General features: G+C 45.1%; 1 protein-coding gene across 1 annotated transcript in view; it reads right to left on the bottom strand.

The window, feature by feature from the left end:
- The window catches only part of FSCN1 (fascin actin-bundling protein 1), a 60,720-nt gene extending 44,207 nt beyond the window's left edge, over nt 1-16,513 (bottom strand). Inside the window, exon 1 of the mRNA XM_040357116.1 lies at nt 15,592-16,513. Coding sequence (XP_040213050.1) covers nt 15,592-16,393 — 802 coding nt within the window. The 5' untranslated portion in view covers nt 16,394-16,513. The remainder of the gene's footprint in view (nt 1-15,591) is intronic.
- Between the last annotated feature and the right edge of the window lie 3,760 nt (nt 16,514-20,273).

Here is a 20,273-nt window from a genome sequence, read left to right as displayed (position 1 = left end):
TATCTATCTATCTATCTATCTATCTATCTATCTATCTATCTATCTATCTGCAAAAAAAATAAGTTAGGCCTCCTAGTTCCTATGCTAGGACAACAGATTAGTTGGTATTTATGTTGTGGACTAGAAAACTAGCAAGGGGATTAAAGTAGTTTAGCAGAAGACAACTGGGAGAGCCGACACCCTGTCCCCAAAATTATGCAGTCAGCCCAAAAAAAAAAAAAAAAAAAAAAAAAAAAAAAACACGCAATTGCTTGTGCTGACCATCTAAAAATACCAGTTGCCCATTATGCCGACTCTTCAGATCTATGACTCAGGGCTTTGAAGTCAAACAAGTATTGAGTCATAAATCTGCATGCCCATGATGAGTCAGTGCCACAAATAGGCAAATCTACCAAAAAGAAGAAGTTTAGAATCTTCACACAATAAATCTGATGGATATTCACTACAATTATCCAATCACGTGCAGATAAAAGTAAATCAGCATTTGCTTTTAACTTAAAGTGGAGGTCCCAAAAAAAAAAAAAAAAAAAAAAAAAAAAAAAGTATAAAACACACACACACACACACACACACACACACACACACACAGCTACTGACTTTCAATATATGGACACTTACCTGTCCATGGTGCCCACGATTTCGGTAGCTGAGGCATCGCTCGGTGAGGGAATCAGGAAATTAAGCGGTGCGGCTTCACTTCTCGGTACCCCTACTGCGCATGAGCAAATCGCGATGCGCATCTTCACTGGTCCCCGCTGTGTTCTGGGAGCCGTGTCTCCCAGAAGACAGCGGGGGCACAGAGCAGGCGCCGCAAGTAGCGTAGACCACCGAGGTGATCTATGCCAGGAAGTGGAAGTAAATACCGGATTAGAAATTAGAAATGTGACACCGGGGGGGTTCCAAAAAGTGGAAGTTCCATTTTTGGGTGGCACTCCACTTTAAGTAATGAAGTGAATACTCAAATTTTATTGTGTCAATATGCATAAGTGCTTTATTAAAGGCTCGTTCACACCAGAAAGATGCATTGATCGCTGGGAGTAACCTGTGCTAAAGCGCCAATCCCAGCACAGTTTATTTTATTAGAACTTCTTGAAAAGGTCACGTGTGATATTTCATGAAGACTGTTCACATTCATTCATGTGCACATTACAGATAGCGCAAGCCATTTGTTTCAATGGGCTGTCCTACTCCTGAGAAGCATGGAGAAGGGAGGCCTATATATTTTTTTGGAAATCGCACCGCATTGATTCACATGGTGCCACAGTATCATGTGGCTTAGAACGTGCAAAAAAACAAAATCAGACCTTGGTTCACAATCCATGAGGGTGCCATTAAAATTTAATGGCACCCATCTGTCTGCTAAAGCAGTGCGATGTGAACCCAGCCCAAGTTCCACTTACACAGCAGAATTTCAATGTAGCACTTTTCAGTGGAGTGGGTTGCAATGTAAAGTATGGAATACATACAGTCCTTTTTTTAGTACATATCAATGCAGTGGTGTGAACTGCCCCTATAGGCAATAAGACTCTCTCCCTCCCTCTCCTCCCCGCCCGTCTAATCCCAGTGCAACTAGTTTGTACAACCTCTAAATTGGTGGTAAAAGTATGGAAGCCATAGGGTTAATTTGGCATTTTAAGATTGTTGCTCCCCAAAGTGTCTTTGTAAAGGTTGCGTTTTAAGAAAAATGGCCCATGCACACAAGTAACCCCAGTAGGTTAAAATTTAGCATTATTTAATAAGTGTTAAGTAAATACAGTACAGACCAAAAGTTTGGACACACCTTCTCATTCAAAGAGTTTTCTTTATTTTCATGACTTATTAAAATTGTAGATTCACACTGAAGGCATCAAAACTATGAATTAACACATGTGGAATTATACATAACAAAGTGTGAAACTGAAAATATATTTCATATTCTAGGTTCTTCAAAGTAGCCACCTTTTGCTTTGATTACTGCTTGGCACACTCTTGGCATTCTCTTGATGAGCTTCAAGAGGTAGTCACCTGGCACAGCACCCCATCACTCTCCTTCTTGGTCAAATAGCCCTTACACAGCCTAGAGGTGTGTTTGGGGTCATTGTCCTGTTGAAAAATAGATGGTCCAACTAAACGCAAACTGGATGGAATAGCATGCCGCTGCAAGATGCTGTGGTAGCCATGCTGGTTCAGTATGCCTTCAATTTTGAATAAATCCCCAACAGTGTCACCAGCAAAGCACCCCCACACCATCACACCTCCTCCTCCATGCTTCACGGTGGGAACCAGGCATGTAGAGTCCATCCGTTCACCTTTTCTGCGTCGCACAAAGACACAGGGGTTGGAACCAAAGATCTCAAGTTTGGACTCATCAGACCAAAGCACAAATTTCCACTGGTCTAATGTCCATTCATTGTGTTCTTTAGCCCAAACAAGTCTCTTCTGCTTGTTGCCTTTCTTTAGCAGTGGTTTCCTAGCAGATATTCTACCATGAAGGCCTGATTCACACCGTCTCCTCTTACCAGTTCTAGAGATGTGTCTGCTGCAAAAGGTGGCTACTTTGAAGAACCTAGAATATGAAATATATTTTCACACTTTTTTGTTATGTATAATTCCACATGTGTCAATTCATAGTTTTGATGCCTTCAGTGTGAATCTACAATTTTCATAGTCATGAAAATAAAGAAAACTCTTTGAATGAGAAGGTGTGTCCAAACTTTTGGTCTGTACTGTATCTGTAGGCCATTTCCACCCTACAGAAGTCTGGCCAGAATCTCTCACTTAGTGTTGAAATATCCCAGCCAAAAATTCCAACACACCGCAACTGTTAGAGGGTCACTCCCAGCTTTAAAAGGAGCTAGAAGTGTTCCCCACTCCTCATGGGGGGGGGTTTACAGAGAAATTCCACTTGATTGCCTAGGTCCAGTTTTGAACGGCCCACCTGGTTATCTAAACACACACACACACACACCCCAAAAAAAAACAAACAAACACACACACACCTCTTGTGGCCCCCCCAACGATTTCCCAGCGTCGGGGGTCACAAAAGATATAGGCTGGCTGCCTCGGAGTGAGAAGGCAGGACGAGTGCTGTGCACAGGAGTAGCATTTCCCGTTTACATGGCAGCCTCTGTAATAGGAAGTCCCTTCTCCAGCGCTACCATTGGACGACTGTTCTGTCCATCAAAAGGAGGCAGGACTCTCAAAAGAGGCCACTGTGTAAACAGGAGATTCTCCTGTAGGATATCTTTTGGCGCTTGTCCTGCCCCCTCCAAGGCTGCACCAATGGCAATGGCGAGTGCATCCCTAGCAATTGGGGGTCTGCAGATGGACAGACCCTTACTTTGCTTCACAGTTCTTTATTTAAAAATTCTGAAGTTTATGGGGAAAGAAAAATAAAAAAATTTTGCAAGTGTGGTTCGGGTGGTTGACTAGCCCTTGTGATAGGAGGTCCAGTAGGTCTGGCAGTATCAGGTGCAGCTGGAGGCTGAGATTCGTCAAGTGACTGAGCCACGCTCTCTGGAGCCAGTGGGGTGCTATGAGCATCAGTGCTGCCCTTTCTTGCCTGATTTTGGATCACCTTAGGTAAGAGAGCAGTCAGAGGATATGCATAACACAACTGGCAAGTCCAGTTTTGACTTAAAGCATCCACTCCAATGTGGCCATCTGTGGGATGCAGCAAGAAGAAATTTGTCAGTTTTAGATTTGCCTTTGAGGCAAACAGATCTACCTTGGGCACTCCATGTTTGGGTGATCCACAAGAAGGTTGCTTGGTTAAGGGACCACTCTGTTTTATGTTTTTTTTTTTACTTAGAAAATCTGCCAGTGCATTGTCTGTCCCTTTCAGGAGGATGTCCAATATCGATCTGATATTTATCTCTGGCCCATGACAGAATTGCTCATCAACCTTTGGGATTTTGTCCATCCTTGCCCGTTCAGGAATGCCACCGCTGTGGCATTGTCTGACTGAATCCTGATGTCTGTCCTGTATAGCTGGTTGGAATGCTCTCAGTGCTTCCTCTACGGCTTTTAATTCTCTCAGGTTTGAGACCATCTGGAGTTCCATTTCCCCCCCGTGTACAGAGATGCCCTATGTGCACTAGAGGTCGACTGATGTGTTTTTCTCTTGCCAATGCCGATATTTAGAAATCGCGCCAGCCGATAGCCGATTTATGATGCCGATTTTTTTTGGGCCGATATGTTGGGCCGATTTCCCCCCCCCCCCCCCCCGCATCTTTGGAGCGGTGTATACCGCTTCTCCACCACTCCTGCCCATTGAGATGAACACCTGCAAAGCGCTTCTGCAGTGGGGCTACATGGAAGCATTTAACCCCCTTAATCGGACGCTAGCTGGTATATAAGCGCCCCGCTAGCAGCCAAATAGCGCTGCTAGAATGATGGTCTGCGGAAAAAAAATAAGACGTCAGCAGCTACAAATACTGCAGCTGTTGACTTATAAATATATGGACACTTACCTGTCCTGGGTACCCGAAGCCGATCTCTCCCTCGGGTGCTGCCGCCACCATCTTCGGTAAGGGAATCAGGAAGTGAAGCCTTGCAGCTTCACTTCCTGGTTCCCTACTGTGCATGCGCGAGCCGCGCGATCCCACCTGTCTTCTGGGACCTGTGCGTCTCCCAAAAGAAAGCTGGGGGCGGATTAAGCGCCAGATGTGGTGTAGGTCACCACAGTGATCTAAGCCCGGAAGAGGGAGCAAATACCTGGGATTACGCAGTTATCTGCTCCCCCCTGAAAAGGTACCAAATGTGACACCGGAGGGGGGTGGGAGGATTCGGAAAAGCGGAAGTTCCATTATTGCTCTGCCAAGTAATACAGAAAATGTCTTACATTTAAACACAACAAGCCTCCAATCAGTGCACTTGTATGTATAATTAAGAGAATAATAAATAAAAATCTAATACACAAAAACAGGTAATGAAGACGAAAAAAAATATAATTTTTCCAAAAAAAAAAAAAGTGTTTGAAAGACTGCAGCGCAAATACCGTGTAACATTAAAGCAATCGCCATTTTATTTCCTAGGGTCTCTGCTAAAAAAAAAAAAATTATAATGTTTGGGGGTTCCAAGTGATTTTCTAGCAGAAAATACAGGATTTTTACTTGTAAGCAACAAGTGTCAAAAAAAGATTTAGCCTTTAAATGGTTAAACTGGGAACTCTCCTACACGGAGATCAGTTCATTGATAAGTAGCAATATTGTATATCTTTTCTCAAAACTTGTCAGGCTGCCCAGGAGAGAGAAGTCTTCCACGGGAAACTTCAGGCAACTTGCATTGACTTCCATTACAGAAGCTTTTTGCAAGTCGCGCTGCTGAAGTTTAAATCGGCTTTTTTACAGCCCAGATCGGCCGATGCCGATTAATTAAAAAACGCCAAATATCAGCCGATATATCGGTCGACCTCTAATGTGCACCCCCCCCCCCCACTCTAGGGTACTGTGGTGATCCTTACAGGGTTGGCTTGAGTCCATCTGCGCCCCTCAGTGTTGGAGTGGATTGACGTCTCTAGGGATGATGGGTCAGTCTGCCCCCACCTGAAGCAAGACAGTCATTGTTTTTTTCTTCTTTGGGTTGGGGGGCTTGAGGATAAAAGTCTCCCTTGACTTTGTTTTTCTGTCCCCGGGGCTTTTTATTCTCCCTTGCTAAATTTTCAGGATTGACAAAGGGACGCCTTCCCCCCCTCCCACTTTTTTAGCCTGGTGGAACCCCTTGTTCTTCGCTGCGGTCCTGTCTAGGACCGAACAGCAAATCTCCCGTGAATGGGATGCTGCACAACCTGTTCTTGGGGTGCGATGTCCCCTTCCCATGACTTCAGCCATAGGGTTTTTCTGCCTGAATTCACCAAGACCGTGGCCCATGAAGATATTCTTACCGTTTTCGGCCAAGGCATCTGCTAGGAAAGCTGCTTCTCTGCTTAGCATGGGAATGGTCCTCACCAACTCCTCCCCTAGCATGTCTCCTTTCAGTAACTCTTGCAGTTAAGTCATTCAGATTAATGGGGTTCAAATTTGCTTCCCAGTCCACCCAAGCCCTTTTCAATAGCGCGTCCATTTTATTTTCCATGGAATCGTTTAAGGTACCTGCATCAAAGGCCAAGTCAGATTAATTTGAGACTCTCGAAGGAAGGTATCCACTTCAGGGCACTTTGCCCAAGTCTTGGTGTCTTCCTCTGCAAATGGATACCAGGGCCTATACGAATCATGCAACTTTATGCATTTCCTGGGCTGCAGCCCTTTGTACATTTTGCAGGAAAAGCGCAGTAGCTTTTTGATCTCAGGATACCCAGTGTGTCAGCTATAGCCTTCAGAAGATTATCCATATCTTCTTAGGGGAATAGGGTACCCTCTGATGCCGGATCATCCTCCTCAGAGTCTGAGCATAAGCCATCCTTGGACTCTTGTTCGGATTCATCCAAATTGGCCTCCTGTTCTGGCTGATCCGCCTCTTCCTCACTACCTGAGGGGATGCATGCCCTGCTGGTAGATGGGTTACTGGATTGGCTGGAGCCTCTAGTTTTTCAATTGCTGAAGAAATTGAGCAAGTCTTTCAGAAAGCCTTGCAACTCCTTAGCCACCATTTTGTTTATGCTGGTTGCCTTTTTTTCCCTTTGGGGCCTTTGCCTGCAATTAAGCACAAAGGACCTTGATGAGGTAGGCCGTTTACAGATACAAAGTGTAAGGCTTTTAGTGAGTTCAAGACAGAGGTGACTCCAGAGTGCTCTGGCTTACCTTGCAGCTGTCCCGGCATGCAGGATCTGCAGGGCAGGGTGGAGCAGCAGCAAACATGGTCAGCCACCACGATACTCTGCTTAGAGGGCCCTTTTTAACTGCTTCATGCATCAGCTCCGGCCCCACCCCCAGCTGACTCTGTGCAGGTTGGTGGAAATACCTGCACATGCCACTTCCTGCCAGCATCCTCCTTTCTGGCATTCCATTAGGGAGGGAGGACTTTGAGCATTTTTTGCACCACCGCCCAGAAGTGACACTCCAGTGTTTGCCCAGAAGGCTTCCAGCCTTCACCAAGATGGCCCTCGACTAGAAGAGTTTCCAGCAGCATCTTGGTACACCTCATGGGGCCAGCCACAAACATCCTGCAGTCTCCGCTGGCCACGTGTGTAACAGGTGGGATGCTGTGCACTGTGGGAACCGTTTCACGGAATACACCGGTGTAGCAGTGGCATCTGCAGGTATAGCATGTGATGCATTTTTGGAGGGGGAATAGTTGTATACCCCTCTGTAGGGGCGAAACTTCAGGCAGAGCACTAGGCTCAGGTTGCTGCTCCTGCTCGCCCTACCAAGGCCCACTGGGCTGAATGGGATACTGGTCAGAGTGCCCTGCAGAAATAACAGACTGAGGGAAAAAAAATACAACTTTTACAGCTCCTGTGGGTTCGGAGTAAGAAAAAAAAAAAAAAAAAAAAAATAAAAAAAAAAACTTCCTTCCTGCAACAGAAAACTGCAGGAAGGAAGAGCCCACCTCTCGTATGCTGCCCTGGAAGACGATTGGAGAAAAAAAATGCATTTATCATCACTATAAAGTGATGCTAAAGGCTGTTTTGTTTTTTCCCTATTTGTTGTCCCCCCCCCCCCCCCCCCATTAAAAGTTTGTTCTGTGCAAGAATGTTGCAGAGTGGTCCATTACCCCAGGGCTTGACAAAATTTGGGCGCCCGGTCGCAATTGCGACAAGAAATTGTGACCAGGCGCTCGGGGAAGCTTAGGCCTGCATAATCAGCCAGCGTGCACAGTAACTGAGCTGGGGAAAAGGGAAAAAAAAAAAAAAAAAAAAAAAAAAAAAAAAAACACACACCACACACGACGCAGTACTTTCTTTTCAAGCGCACACTACCACAACAAAGTGGTGTGAACCTTTCAGACCCAAAATCATGAGGATAGGAGGTAATGGATGTAAATAGATGCAGTTTTTACAGTCCTGCCCTTCCAAAACAAAGGTAGTATGAAATGGTCATCTATAATTACTGTACAGGTGTAAGAAATCAAAATATAACACTAAAATACTTTCCAAATATAAAAATGTTTTTTTTAACATTTCTCCTGGTTCTGCAGGGTTCATGCAGCAAGTTCGGTTCACACCAGTGTCATGCCGGAAACGCTGCGATTCAGTTCCGGTTCCCGCATCGCACCGAATGGCTGGGAGTGTCAATGCAAAGTTAAATGACACAACCAGATCAGTTTGTAGTGCAAACTGTCAAATGGTTCAGGAATCGTATTGCATATAGGTGTGAATACCCCAGCGATACGATTCCAGTGCAGACCAAAAAAAAAAAAGGGTCCTGCACTTTTTTGGTGCGAATGAGATTTCAGCCTGTTTGTATGGCTGAATTTGAATCACACAGACAATGCATGTGATCTGCACAGCAATGCGATGCCTGTCACAACACAAGTGTGAACCCAGCCTAAAAGGCAGTTAGATAAGCAATCCTGAAGTACAAAAACTGGAGTTCCAAGTGAATTATCCTGTTTTAAAGGGGTTGTAAACAAAAATAAATATTTTTTAAAAATAAACTTGTTATACACTGTGCAGCTCGTTTTTTATTTTAATTAAAAAATAAGACAATAGTAAAGATAGCCCAATTTTTTTTATATTGTGAAAGATAATGTTACGCCGAGTAAATTGATAACCAACATGTCACGCTTCAAAATTGCGTCCGCTCGTGGAATGGCGACAAACTTTTACCCTTTAAAATCTCCATAGGCGACGTTTAAAAAAATTCTACAGGTTGCATGTTTTGAGTTACAGAGGAGGTCTAGGGCTTTCTGGCTCCTAACTTTTTTTAACTGGCTCCTAGATTCCAAGCAAAATGTGTCAAACCCTGCATTATCCCCTCACTGACAAGCTCCGCTTCTCCTCTTGAGTGTGTCCCAAGAGCAAGCTGTGAGCTATGGGGGCACATGTGCAGGCTCGCTCCTGAGCGAGCCATGTGTATCCACAGACACGCATAGTGGGGATAGGGTAAACCCAGCCCCCCTCCACTGGATTTGACTGACAGCAGTCAGCCAATGGCTCCCACTGCTGTCAGGGCCTCCAGTGAATATAGGAAAAGAGCTGCAGAAGACAGGTTGTGCAAGTGTTTCGGGGGATTGGGGGGGGAGCTGCCATTAAAAGGGTTTCGTTTTCCCTTAATGCAGAGAATACAATATGGTAAAAACACTTTTTGGGACTTTAGAACCACTTAAAGTCCAGGCGAACATCAAAAAGTTTGAATTCTGATTTTACACCCGCTGCACTAAAATGATGTAAAAAATAAATTTAATGCATTTTGTTGTTGTCCTGGAGTTTAGCTTTCAAATACATCCGACAAATTTTACCAATGCAAAAAAACACCATTACTCAGTCATACAGGTATTACAGGAAATGTCAAGACAAAAGAATCCAGCGCTTAAATGACCAAACAAGGGTATGACAAAGTAATGAGCAGGAAGCTATGGCTTTTTACAAAGCAAATGCTTTTAAGGCTTATACAGCCTGACAGATGTTGGTGACTCAGCAGGACACTACATCAATATTACAAAAGAAAGCTCTTTAAGGATGTGATTACCTGAGCACTAAAACAATGCAATAACACAATGTAAATGAGCTATAATCTTAAACTTCGGATTTTATGTTCATTCAAAGGAATAAAATCAGAGCTGGCATTTGACATTCGTTGTTGTCCAAAACCTGTCCGGTCCATTGCAATGAACCCGTCTGTTGGATAAAGTGACCAAACAAATCTCTTGAAAGTACATGCCTCCTTCAGAGAAGTACTGCATACCTGAAACACTGGCGATCCACCGAAAGTTCTCTTCCCGAAATCTTCTGGGACATGTCACAGGTCTCAGAAAGCACAACAGGTTGTCAAGCCACATGAAGTCACAGCCCACGATAAACATGCCGTGGACCCATAGACCAGTGAAGAAGCAATTTGGGTGAGCACAGCAATGGCCCTGTGGACAGGCGAGTGTCCTTTTATTTAAAGTCATCAGCTACAGTATTTGTAGCCGCCGACTTAATTTTTTCTAAACAAAGTTTGAACAGCAGCTTCAAGTGCTTTATAACCCTAGTTACTCACCCCGACCTGTCCCTTCCTGCTGCAGCCGATCCAACAACAGCTTTGAAAGAGAAGGATTCCTAGCTGTAGCTCAGCCTGGCTGCGAGTGCTTCTAACTGGAATTCAGAAGTAGACGACAATGGTGCACTCCAAGACACCCCTGATTCAGAGCTTTGCGTTTTTGCTTGATGCATTTTCCCCCCCATTGAAGACCACTGAAGTGCATCAAAATGCATGCCAACATGTGTTTGAACACACTGACATATGTTTAACAAAGTTTCATATCCATTATAAAAGCTCAATGAGAATGTGTTACAAGGAACGTTAACACAAGTTTGCACACATTTCCATTGATTTCAATTGAAAATGCATAGATGTGACTTTGAAGATGTGTGTAATGCATTGATCCAAGAAGGATGGCACTGTTGCAAGGATACCAGAACTGTGGCTGTCTTGGTTACAAGACACTTTATAATGCTAGCCATACACCTTTAGATTATCTGCAGATTTTCTATGGTTAGATGGAAAAAGTGGAACAGATTCCTCCATCTACGCTGAACTGTGCGGATGGAAGAATCTCCCACTGACTCAAGCTTGCTAGTCAGCCCCGCTGGCTCTCAAACTAAATACCTGTACCCAATCAGAATGTTCAGGTATTGAGAGCCAACGGGGCTGAATAGCAATATATGGAAGCTTGAGTCCATCCACACAGTTCAGTGTAGATGGAGGAGTCTGTTCCACTTTTTCCATCTGACCATAGAAAATCTATAGGTGTATGGCCAGCATTAGTCAAAAATAAGCAACATTTGAGACCTTATACTAGCTCCATTATGCAGAGAATGTGCCCCCCAGCTGATAAAAATGAAATGCTAGTCTATAAAACATAAGATATTTACCTTAAAGTAGAAAAAACATTTTTAATAAGGCAAGAAGGGTTATAATCCCTGTAAGGTTTATTTTTCTCATATGTGTCCCACTGACCAGATCACTCTGCAACCCATAGCCAAAAGAGGAAGTGTCCCCCATTGAAAGATATCCCCACTATTCCTTTGCTGAGAATAACCCCAAAATGTAGGTTTTCACTTTCACTTATAATGGTAACAGAAAAAGAGAAGGTGAATCTCCCAACAAAAACCACACACACACACACACACACACAGGGTTGCCACCTCATCCCTTTAAAAGGAACACATCTGAATTACACAGATTCTGAGGCTAATTTAATGCAGATAAGGCACCAAGTGAGTTTAATTACCACCTTAATCAGCCACAGAACCTTATCTACTTCAGATGTGTTCCTTTTTAAAGGGATGAGGTGGCAACCCTACACACACACACGTTCCAAGCTCTCCACTATACAGAGCAAAAAGGGTTTGCCTTTAGTTATACTTAGTCCTGGATCCCACAACAGCCATCCTTCTGTTTTTTTTTCTCCAATGCTGGAATGCAAGTGGGAACTCCTATGAGCTGCTGGTGTGCCTTTAAGCGATGTCACAAGACTGATCAGAGCCAGAGAAGCTGCTTTAGGGCACTGCTCATCACAAGCACAGCACTCTCCAGTCAATTTTATCTAACTGATGGGTTTTTCCTTTCAAAAATAAAGCCCCACTGCTGATGAATCACCACACCCTTTAGCCCTGGTTCACATTGACGATTTGACATGTCAAAACGCACCAGCAATTGCACCTTCCCAATCAATTGCAGCGCCACACCAATTTCAAAAAGTCGTTTCTGTACTACTTTTTGCCATTTCAGCCCATGATTTACATTGATATCTATGCAGAAACCTGCACAGCGGTCTCTGTAATCGCGGCCGAAATTGGGACTGACGCCGTGCAAGTTCAGCTTCACTCCCGCAGCCCAGTGTGAACCTGGGCTCAAACAAAGATGCCAAGCCTTTCTGATGTATTCTGCAGCAAACAAGCCACAGCTGAATCTAAGCAGAGAAAATGACAGCACAAGCACTCTGTGAGGGTACACTTAAGAGCCCTTTCACACTGATGCAGTTTAGTGCTACAAATTGCACCCGAAAACTGCCTCCCATGCCACCCAAGTGCTTTCACACTGGGGCGGTGCGCTTGCAGGACATTAGAGAAAGTCTTGCAAGCAGCATATTTGCAGCATTCTGAAGTGCCTGAAAAGCAAGTCGGAAGCGCCGCACTACAGGATCTTTGGGGTTAAAGTGCCCCGCTAGTGGCCAAAAAGCACCGCTAAAACGACTGGCGCTTTAGTGTGAAAGGGGTCTTATACTTACCTGTCCAGTAGGTGGCACATTAACATCTTAGCCATAGACGCAGAGATTTAACACCCTGGCTGTCGTGTTGACTTTCCTTTATTTTGTGTCACCAACCTGAAATCATTATGCAGAGCAGGAAAGTCATAAAATGCCATCCTCCTTATCAATATATCGTATCTGGGGTAATGAAGAGGACCCATGACATCTCAGGTTTTGCTGGTATACATACCTGTTCAGGTCAGCAAATCCATATTAAGACAGAACTAAACCCACTTATTTTACCAATTTTACAAAAGAAAGTTTAATTTAGAAATGTTCAAACAGTTAATCCTTTATCAAACATACATTGGATGTTTTTATGCAGAGTTTTCATTTACACCCCAACTACTAGCATATGTGCAGTGTATGCTGCATTCAAGGCACACCTCTGGTCATATCACTTCCCTAGAAGGGATGTTGCATTAATACCAGTTTTAAATATCTACAATTTTTTTTATATGTTCTTTAGAAGACCAATTTTAAATACAACCAACATTTATATTTGTTGAAGCTATTTGCTGAAAGTGCTCTATATTGTCCAATATATGTGAACAAGCAAGCTGCCATTCACATAAAAATGGTGGATCTGTGACTATCTAAAATTTACAGATGATGCATTTTCTGAAATGGGGATGATCTGCATGACAACTTTCATGGCATATTGTGACACAGCCATGTGTTATGAAAGAAGAGATGTTATCCTATCAGTATAGAACAAGTGTTCATATACATTCCAAATATGATAATCCTCAACACCCAGCCCCCTTCTAATTACTGTGCTTCTCATATATCCAGACATCATTTTTAGCTATATACACACACACACACACACACACACACACACACACTATTAAAACAACCACCCAGAATGCCTCAAATCAATGTTTACTCTGCACATATGTTGGTCATTATTTCAATACAAATAAAAAAAGTGTAAAGGCATGGAGTCAACTACAGGTCTGAAGATATATTCCCCACAACCCCTATCCTGTACCCCAATTCATAAATCCGGCCTGCCAAATGCTGCCTTACATATTACAAGATCCACGAGAACCAGACACAATTGGTCTTGCTGCATGGAGAGGAGATGTCTGCTAATCTCAATGGAAGGGGCCACGTATGTGCACTGCATCTAAAAAGGCCTAGCTTTCAGGAGGCAAGCCGCCACAGGAAGAAAGGGTCTGACTCTTCACATGAGACAGTTACTAAATTTGACTTCTATGAATAGAATAGGCAGGAAGCAGCGGTGATTATAGTGTGTGATAAAACTGCTGTTAATTTAGTGAGGCGGTAATGAACGATTTGTTACAAAGCAGGAGATGGGAAAATCCAACAGGCAGTGATCAGCAGATCTCATGCAAATCTTGGTTGCCCCCACCCAAAACCAGATATTGGCTAAATATTAGAAATTGGCTGACCAAGACTAAAATATTGGCTGATCAAGACTAAAATATTGGCGTTCTTTTCACATGCCTGTTCACGACTAGTTCTCTTTAGGTTTCTATGCAAACACTCAGTGAAATCTGAGTGGAACATCTGTTACACAGTAACGGTCTGAGGGATTTAAACGCACAGACTTCTTTGGCTATTCTTGCTAAGAGACAGAAGCCACAAAAATGTTCACATTGGCTAGGAGGCCGAGTACCTTCTTTTGACCAGCCCTCTTTCACGGGCTGTGGGTGGGGGAGCAACTATGTGGAACATCAGACAAAGACTCCATTCTACGTGGAGTGCAATACTAGTGACTGACTCGTATCCCGAAGAAAAGTAGAGCATGCCACCGACTTTGTCACAGCTAATTCACAACACATGATGAACAATGTAAGCCTCATAAGATGAAACCCATTTTTTAAAGAAAGGCTGGATTTAGACACACTAATACAATTATTGTAGATTACGCACAATGACCAGAATTCTACTCCGCAGCCAACATCAATGTTTACCAAAGAGCTGAGCATTCATTTTTGGTTAAAGACTGAGCGTGAAAACAGACATGTTCAGGACTCATTGATAGCACAGTGTTACATGTGACAGTGTTTGTAGATTGGCACTAACATGTTTATATAAGGAAATGTTATTAAGAATAATACTGCAGCTAGTTTTAAAAATACTGAAGATGATTTTTAGTGAAGGTGCGTTAATGTTTCCTGATAATATAAAAAAGGATGTGTTATTTTCCTAGGCTCTGATCTGAGCAGTGCACTCAGTCTGCTACCTTGTTTTACGGATAAGTCTGGTCTTTAATAAAGAGTGCCCGCTGAGGTGTATGTGTGTAATATACACATTTCTAGAAAAGTCCAGAACCCAATGCTTTGATTGTTGCTGAACTTTTGGGATGAATTGATACAGATTTCCTTAAACTGGCCATACAACTGTGGAATTTTGTCAGAATTTTCTTTCTTGGCTGACCAAGAATGATCCTGATTGAAGGGGGAGAAACACACACACACACACACTAATTTTTCGATCATGAAAGGGAAATCGACTGTTGCAGAAAGCACACTAACCGTATGAAAAAATCTAATGAGTGATCTACTGAGCGAGTTTTTTCTACTCATCTATGGCTAGCTCAACAGTCAATGCGGTTTTGGTTAAGGAAAATATTGTTATTTGGGAAGGCCAGTCAGTCAGGTCTCTGAAGACAAAGTAGAACGCAGCAATTGGGATCACTGCCCATCACTCTGGAACGCAGTGATCAATAACTATACCAAGTACGGTGTTCAATAATCCCAAACCTAGTGATCATAATCATTGATAGTTCTGGAACTCTGATTGTAATCATTGAGTGTCCTTCTGGAACATGATCAATGATCCTGATCACAGCGTAATCATTGATAGTTCTGGAGCGTGATGATCTGGAACAGGATCAATAATGATCCTGATCACTGCATAATATGCAAGATTCTGGAACACAGAGATCGGGACCATTGAGTGCCATTCTGGAACGCAGTGATTGGAACCATTGATCGTCATTCTGGAACATAATCAATGATCACAGCATAATCATTGATGGTTCTGGAGCACTATGATCGGGATCATTGATCGTCATTCTGGAAAGCAGTGATCAGGATCAATAATCGATCACTGCGTTTCAGAACGACAATCAATGATCCTGATCACTGTGGTCAATAGTCCCGAGCTAAGTGATGGAAATCATTGATCATTCAGAAACTCAAGTGTTCTGGGAGGTCTATCAGTGTACGGTGAGGGTCGGAGTATTGTGTGCTCAATGTGAGGACAATGTGAGGGTGTGGACCTCTGAGGATGGTCTCTCACCTTGTCTGGTGGACACGTTCCGTCCATTGCCGGCAGTGAGCACCACCTGAGGACAGCTCCTCTCCAGCACGAAGAGCTCGTCTCGGCCCACCTTGCTGTTCTTGCCAGCTTTGAGGGTTCCGCTGGGCCCGGAGGGGGTGAGGTAGCGGCCATCGTTGACCCTGAAGGCCACCTTCCCGGCAGAAATGTCCAGGGTGAACCTGGTGTCCGGGTCAGGCTCGGTTCTGAGGGTGCCGTCCAATGCCAGCAGTCGGTGGTCAGGGGTCTGGATGCTGTAGCGGTTCTCCTGGAAGATCAGGGTGATGAGCGAGTCCAGCCCCCAGGGCACATCCCGCTCCACGGACAGCTCCTCTCCGTTGGCCCCCAGACGGGCGTACCTCTTCCGAGTCACCGAGAAGATGGTGACCTGGGGGTGCATGGCCAGGTGGACGCCCCACTTCTCAGCCGGGGACACGGAGGGGGAGAAGCAGCTGATCCGGTCCTCACTTCCCCCCAGGTAGCGGCCGTACGCCTCAGACTGGAGCACCCAGCGTCCGTCCCCCTGAGCGCTGACCAAGAAGCGGCACTCCGAGTCTTGGCTCTCCGCTTCCCCGAACACCCGGCCATCCTTGTCCGCAGACAGATACCGGCCTAAGTGGCTCCGGAGCAGCACCGCCTCCTCGCCCACCGGCTCCAGGGTCCATACCTGCTTCTTCTTCAGGCTGGAAGCGGACGCATTGATTTTGAAGCCGAAGCTCTCGGCGGTCAGGTACTTATTGTTACAGTTAATGAGGCCGAGCTGCAGAGGACCGGAGGCGCTCATGGTGATGGATGAAGAGAAAAGGAGGACCGTTATAAAGCACTGCTGGTGGTGGAGGGATTGCTGCGCCCAGACGAGCCTTGCCGCCTATAAAGCCTTGATTACCTCACTGATAGAGGCGGGCCCCGAAAATGTGGGGAAAAGAAGGAATGGATGAGGATATGGCGGGGGGAGGAGAGGAGGATGGGGAGGAGGGGGCTTCAGTACAATGGGAGAGAGGAGCACAAGGCTCCATTCAATGAACAAGGGAATGGACTTCTCTGGAGGATGACACAGCCATTTCACTAATATGTCTTCTGCTCACTGGTACCCCACACCTGGCATGTGGGGGGGCTGTGTTCCTGCACAGGGGTCTGCACCCAACTGCCGCATGAGGGAACAGTTTTTTGTTTTTTTACAAGACCCCCGACAGATGTTAGGGCAGGGCCAGAGAAGGGTATGACATTCTTCCTGGAGAATTCCAGCTGTGAAAAATGTCTTCCGGAGAAGTTCAGGATCTCCTTATTTATTGCACAGAGCAGCGTTCCTCAGTCTTTTTGCAGTCGCAGCCTTTAAAAGTATGCAAATTCTAGAGTCGCCTCAGTGTAAAACGTGCAGTCAGGCTGGGTTCACACTATAGTGAATTGGATATGGGTTTCCCTGCATCCAATTCACATAGCAGGCGATTCTGACCATCTCTCTATGGAGGCAGTTCACACATCTCTGCAGCGGCTCCAGTGCGAATTGCACAGAAGCCCCTGTTGGTCTACTCCACGTCTGAATCCAACCCAAAATTTGGGCTGAAATCGGACATGAAATGAAACGGTGACTGGAGATGCACCAGACTCGGCGCAGCGCATGTGAGATACGCTACGCCGCTGTAACTTACATTTGGCCGGTTCGAATCCCCAAAGAATTCGCGCCGCAAGTTACGGCGGCGTAGTGTATCTCAAGCGGCATAAGGGCGCGGAATTCAAATCGGCGATTAGGGGGCGTGTTTCATTTAAATGAAGCGCGTCCCCGCGCCAAATGAACTGCGCATGTGCCGTCCCTAAATTTCCCGCCGTGCATTGCGCTAAATGACGTCGCAAGGACGTAATTTTTTTTAACATAGACGTGACTTACGTACATTCCGATTCACGAACGACTTACGCAAAAAAAAAAATTCAAATTAAACGCGGGAACGACGGCCATACTTAACATAGCAAGTCTAACTATACGCGTCAAAATAGCAGCTTTAACTATACGCCGGAAAAAGCCGACTAGAGACGCCGTAAAAAAATGCGCCGGCTGCTCGTACGTTCGTGGAAATAGCTAATTTGCATACCCGATGCGGAAAACGACGTGAACGCCACCCAGTGGACGCCAAAGAATTGCATGTTACATCCGAAGGTGTACGAAGACGTACACCTGTCAGATCTAACCCAGAAGCCGTCGTATCTTGTTTTGAGGATTCAAAACAACGATACGACGCGGGAAATTTCGCTCTGTGGATCTACCCCTAAATGTTACTTATCAATGGGATATCTGACTCAGGAACCAACCACACAACTGCCTAGATAAAATTAAAGCAAACTTTTCTCCCCTCCTACAATGCAGTGGCCAGGACTTCTGGCATCTTCTTCCTGGGTCTCTTCCGGGTTCCTATCTTCAACTGTTTAGATTGGCTGGACAGAGATAACGTCATTCCCATGTGGGTGCAAAGCTTGGTGTATAGTCTCGACAGGCGGGCAAAAAACTTGAACAGAACAGCAGAACAGACACAGTGGGGTTCATTTACTAGGCCCAGCCATACCACTTTGAATCTCGGCTGGTTCCTGTTGAACCGTTATTGGACAGGCTAAATGTGCTAAGTTGATCGATCAATCCACTTGGTACTTTCAGCCTGCCCATTAATGGTTCAGCAGGAATCGGCCGAAGTTTGAATTGTGTATGGCCAGCCTTAGTAAATTAACCCCACTGTGTCTTTTCTGCATTCAAGTTTCCTCCCCGCCTGTTGGCACTATACACCAAGCTTTGCACCCACATGGGAATGACATCATCTTTGTCCAGCCAATCTAAACAGCTGAAGTTTGGAACCCAGAAGAAATCCAGGAAGAAGATGGCAGCAGCTCCTGGCCACTGCATCGTAGGACCAGCCTGCCAGATTCTCTTGCGATTATTGCTAACGGCTGCTATAGTAGTATCTGGACAGGCCTCTCACACCGACCTGGCAGCCAGGATATCACTCGGAACTTTTCGGAAATCCGTGGGAGAGAAAACAGGTCTCTGCCACAGACCTGTCCTGAGAACTTAGGTTATGGAGACTATTCTCCTCAGCAAACTTCTTCTGGCCTGGATCTCGCTCAGGTAGTTTCAATTAGGTTACCGACTGACAGGTGGCTAACATCCACCCCTCAGCATTCGGTTACCTGGATCCCTGGAGGATTGTCTAGGCCCTGTTGGACCGCCAGCCTCTCATTGGCACTCCTCAGACGGACTCCCCACCGGAACAGCTACACCTGCCTGGGATCTCCTCAGAGTTGGGGACCCAGTCGACCACTGGATCCCCGCCACAGCTTTAGATGCTCCGGGCCAACATGGTCCCGGAACCAGGAACTCTGCGTGGCACGCGCACCCCGGCCTGGTAGGCCATATGACTGGGGAGCCGTGATGTGTGGTCACCCTGAAGGTGGATGCCACACCCGGCACAAGACTCCCGCCTCATGGCGTCTGCCCCAGAAGTACCCTCCCCCAGCATGCCCCGCGAGGGAAAACCCCTCCTGATTGGCTGCTGGCAAGAGGCACCCTAGCCTGGACTCCACTGCTGCCACCTGCCACCCCGGGGTGGAAAAACACCTCAGGAACACAGAATGAACCCACAGTACAGCCTAGCCGAAACAGAGGCACAATTTGTGCAAATCACTTGGATGAGAGCTAACTAACTCTCTCATCCCCCTTTAAATTTAGAATAGCACCTGTGCAGAAAGTACACAGGCGCTACACGTGATTTTTCATTGCGGCCACTAGGGGCACCCGCGATCGTTCGTGACAGAGCGAGAACCGGGAGCTGTGTGTGTAAACACACAGCTCCCAGTTCTTTCAGGGGGAGAAATTACTGATCGTATGTTCATACAATGTATGAACAGCGATCTGTCATTTCCCCTAGTCAGTCCCACCCCCCTTCAGTTAGAGCACAATGAGGGAACATAATTAACCCCTTGATTGCCCCCTAGTGTTAACCCCTTTCCCTGCCAGTGACATTTTTACAGTAATCAATGCATTTTTATAGCATTTATCGCTATAAAAATGCCAATGGTCCCAAAAATGTGTCAAAAGTGTCCAATGTGTCCACCGTAAGGTCGCAGTACCGATAAAAATCGCAGATCGCCACCATTACTAGTAAAAAAGAATTATTAATAAAAATGCCATAAAACTATCCCCTATTTTGTTGTCGCTATAACTTTTGCGCAAACCAATCAATAAACTCTTATTGTGATTTTTTTTTACGAAAAATATGTAGAAGAATACATAACGGCCTAAACTGAGGGAAAATATATATTTATAGGGGTTATTTATTATAGCAAAAAGTAAAAAATATAATAATTTTTTCAAAATTGTCGCTCTATTTTTGTTTATAGAGCAAAAAATAAAAACCGCAGAGGTGATCAAATACCACCAAAAGAAAGCTCTATTTGTGGAAAAAAAGGACGTCAATTTTGTTTGGGAGCCACGTCGCGCGACCGTGCAATTGTCAGTTAAAGCGACGCAGTGCCGAATCGCAAAAAGTGGCCCGGTCATTGACCAGCAAAATGATCCGGGGCTGAAGTGGTTAAACAGCCTGCCAGTTCAAATTTTTTTGGATCAATCACTTCTCGACCGCTCTTTAGCTGAAAGATGGCTACAGACAAGTTGTCCAGTTTTG

The sequence above is a fragment of the Rana temporaria genome, chromosome 6 (assembly GCF_905171775.1).
Source record: "Rana temporaria chromosome 6, aRanTem1.1, whole genome shotgun sequence".
Taxonomy (NCBI): Eukaryota; Metazoa; Chordata; class Amphibia; order Anura; family Ranidae; genus Rana; species Rana temporaria.
The sequence above is the reverse complement of the archived record's forward strand: the minus strand, read 5'-3'. Positions and strand labels throughout refer to the sequence as shown.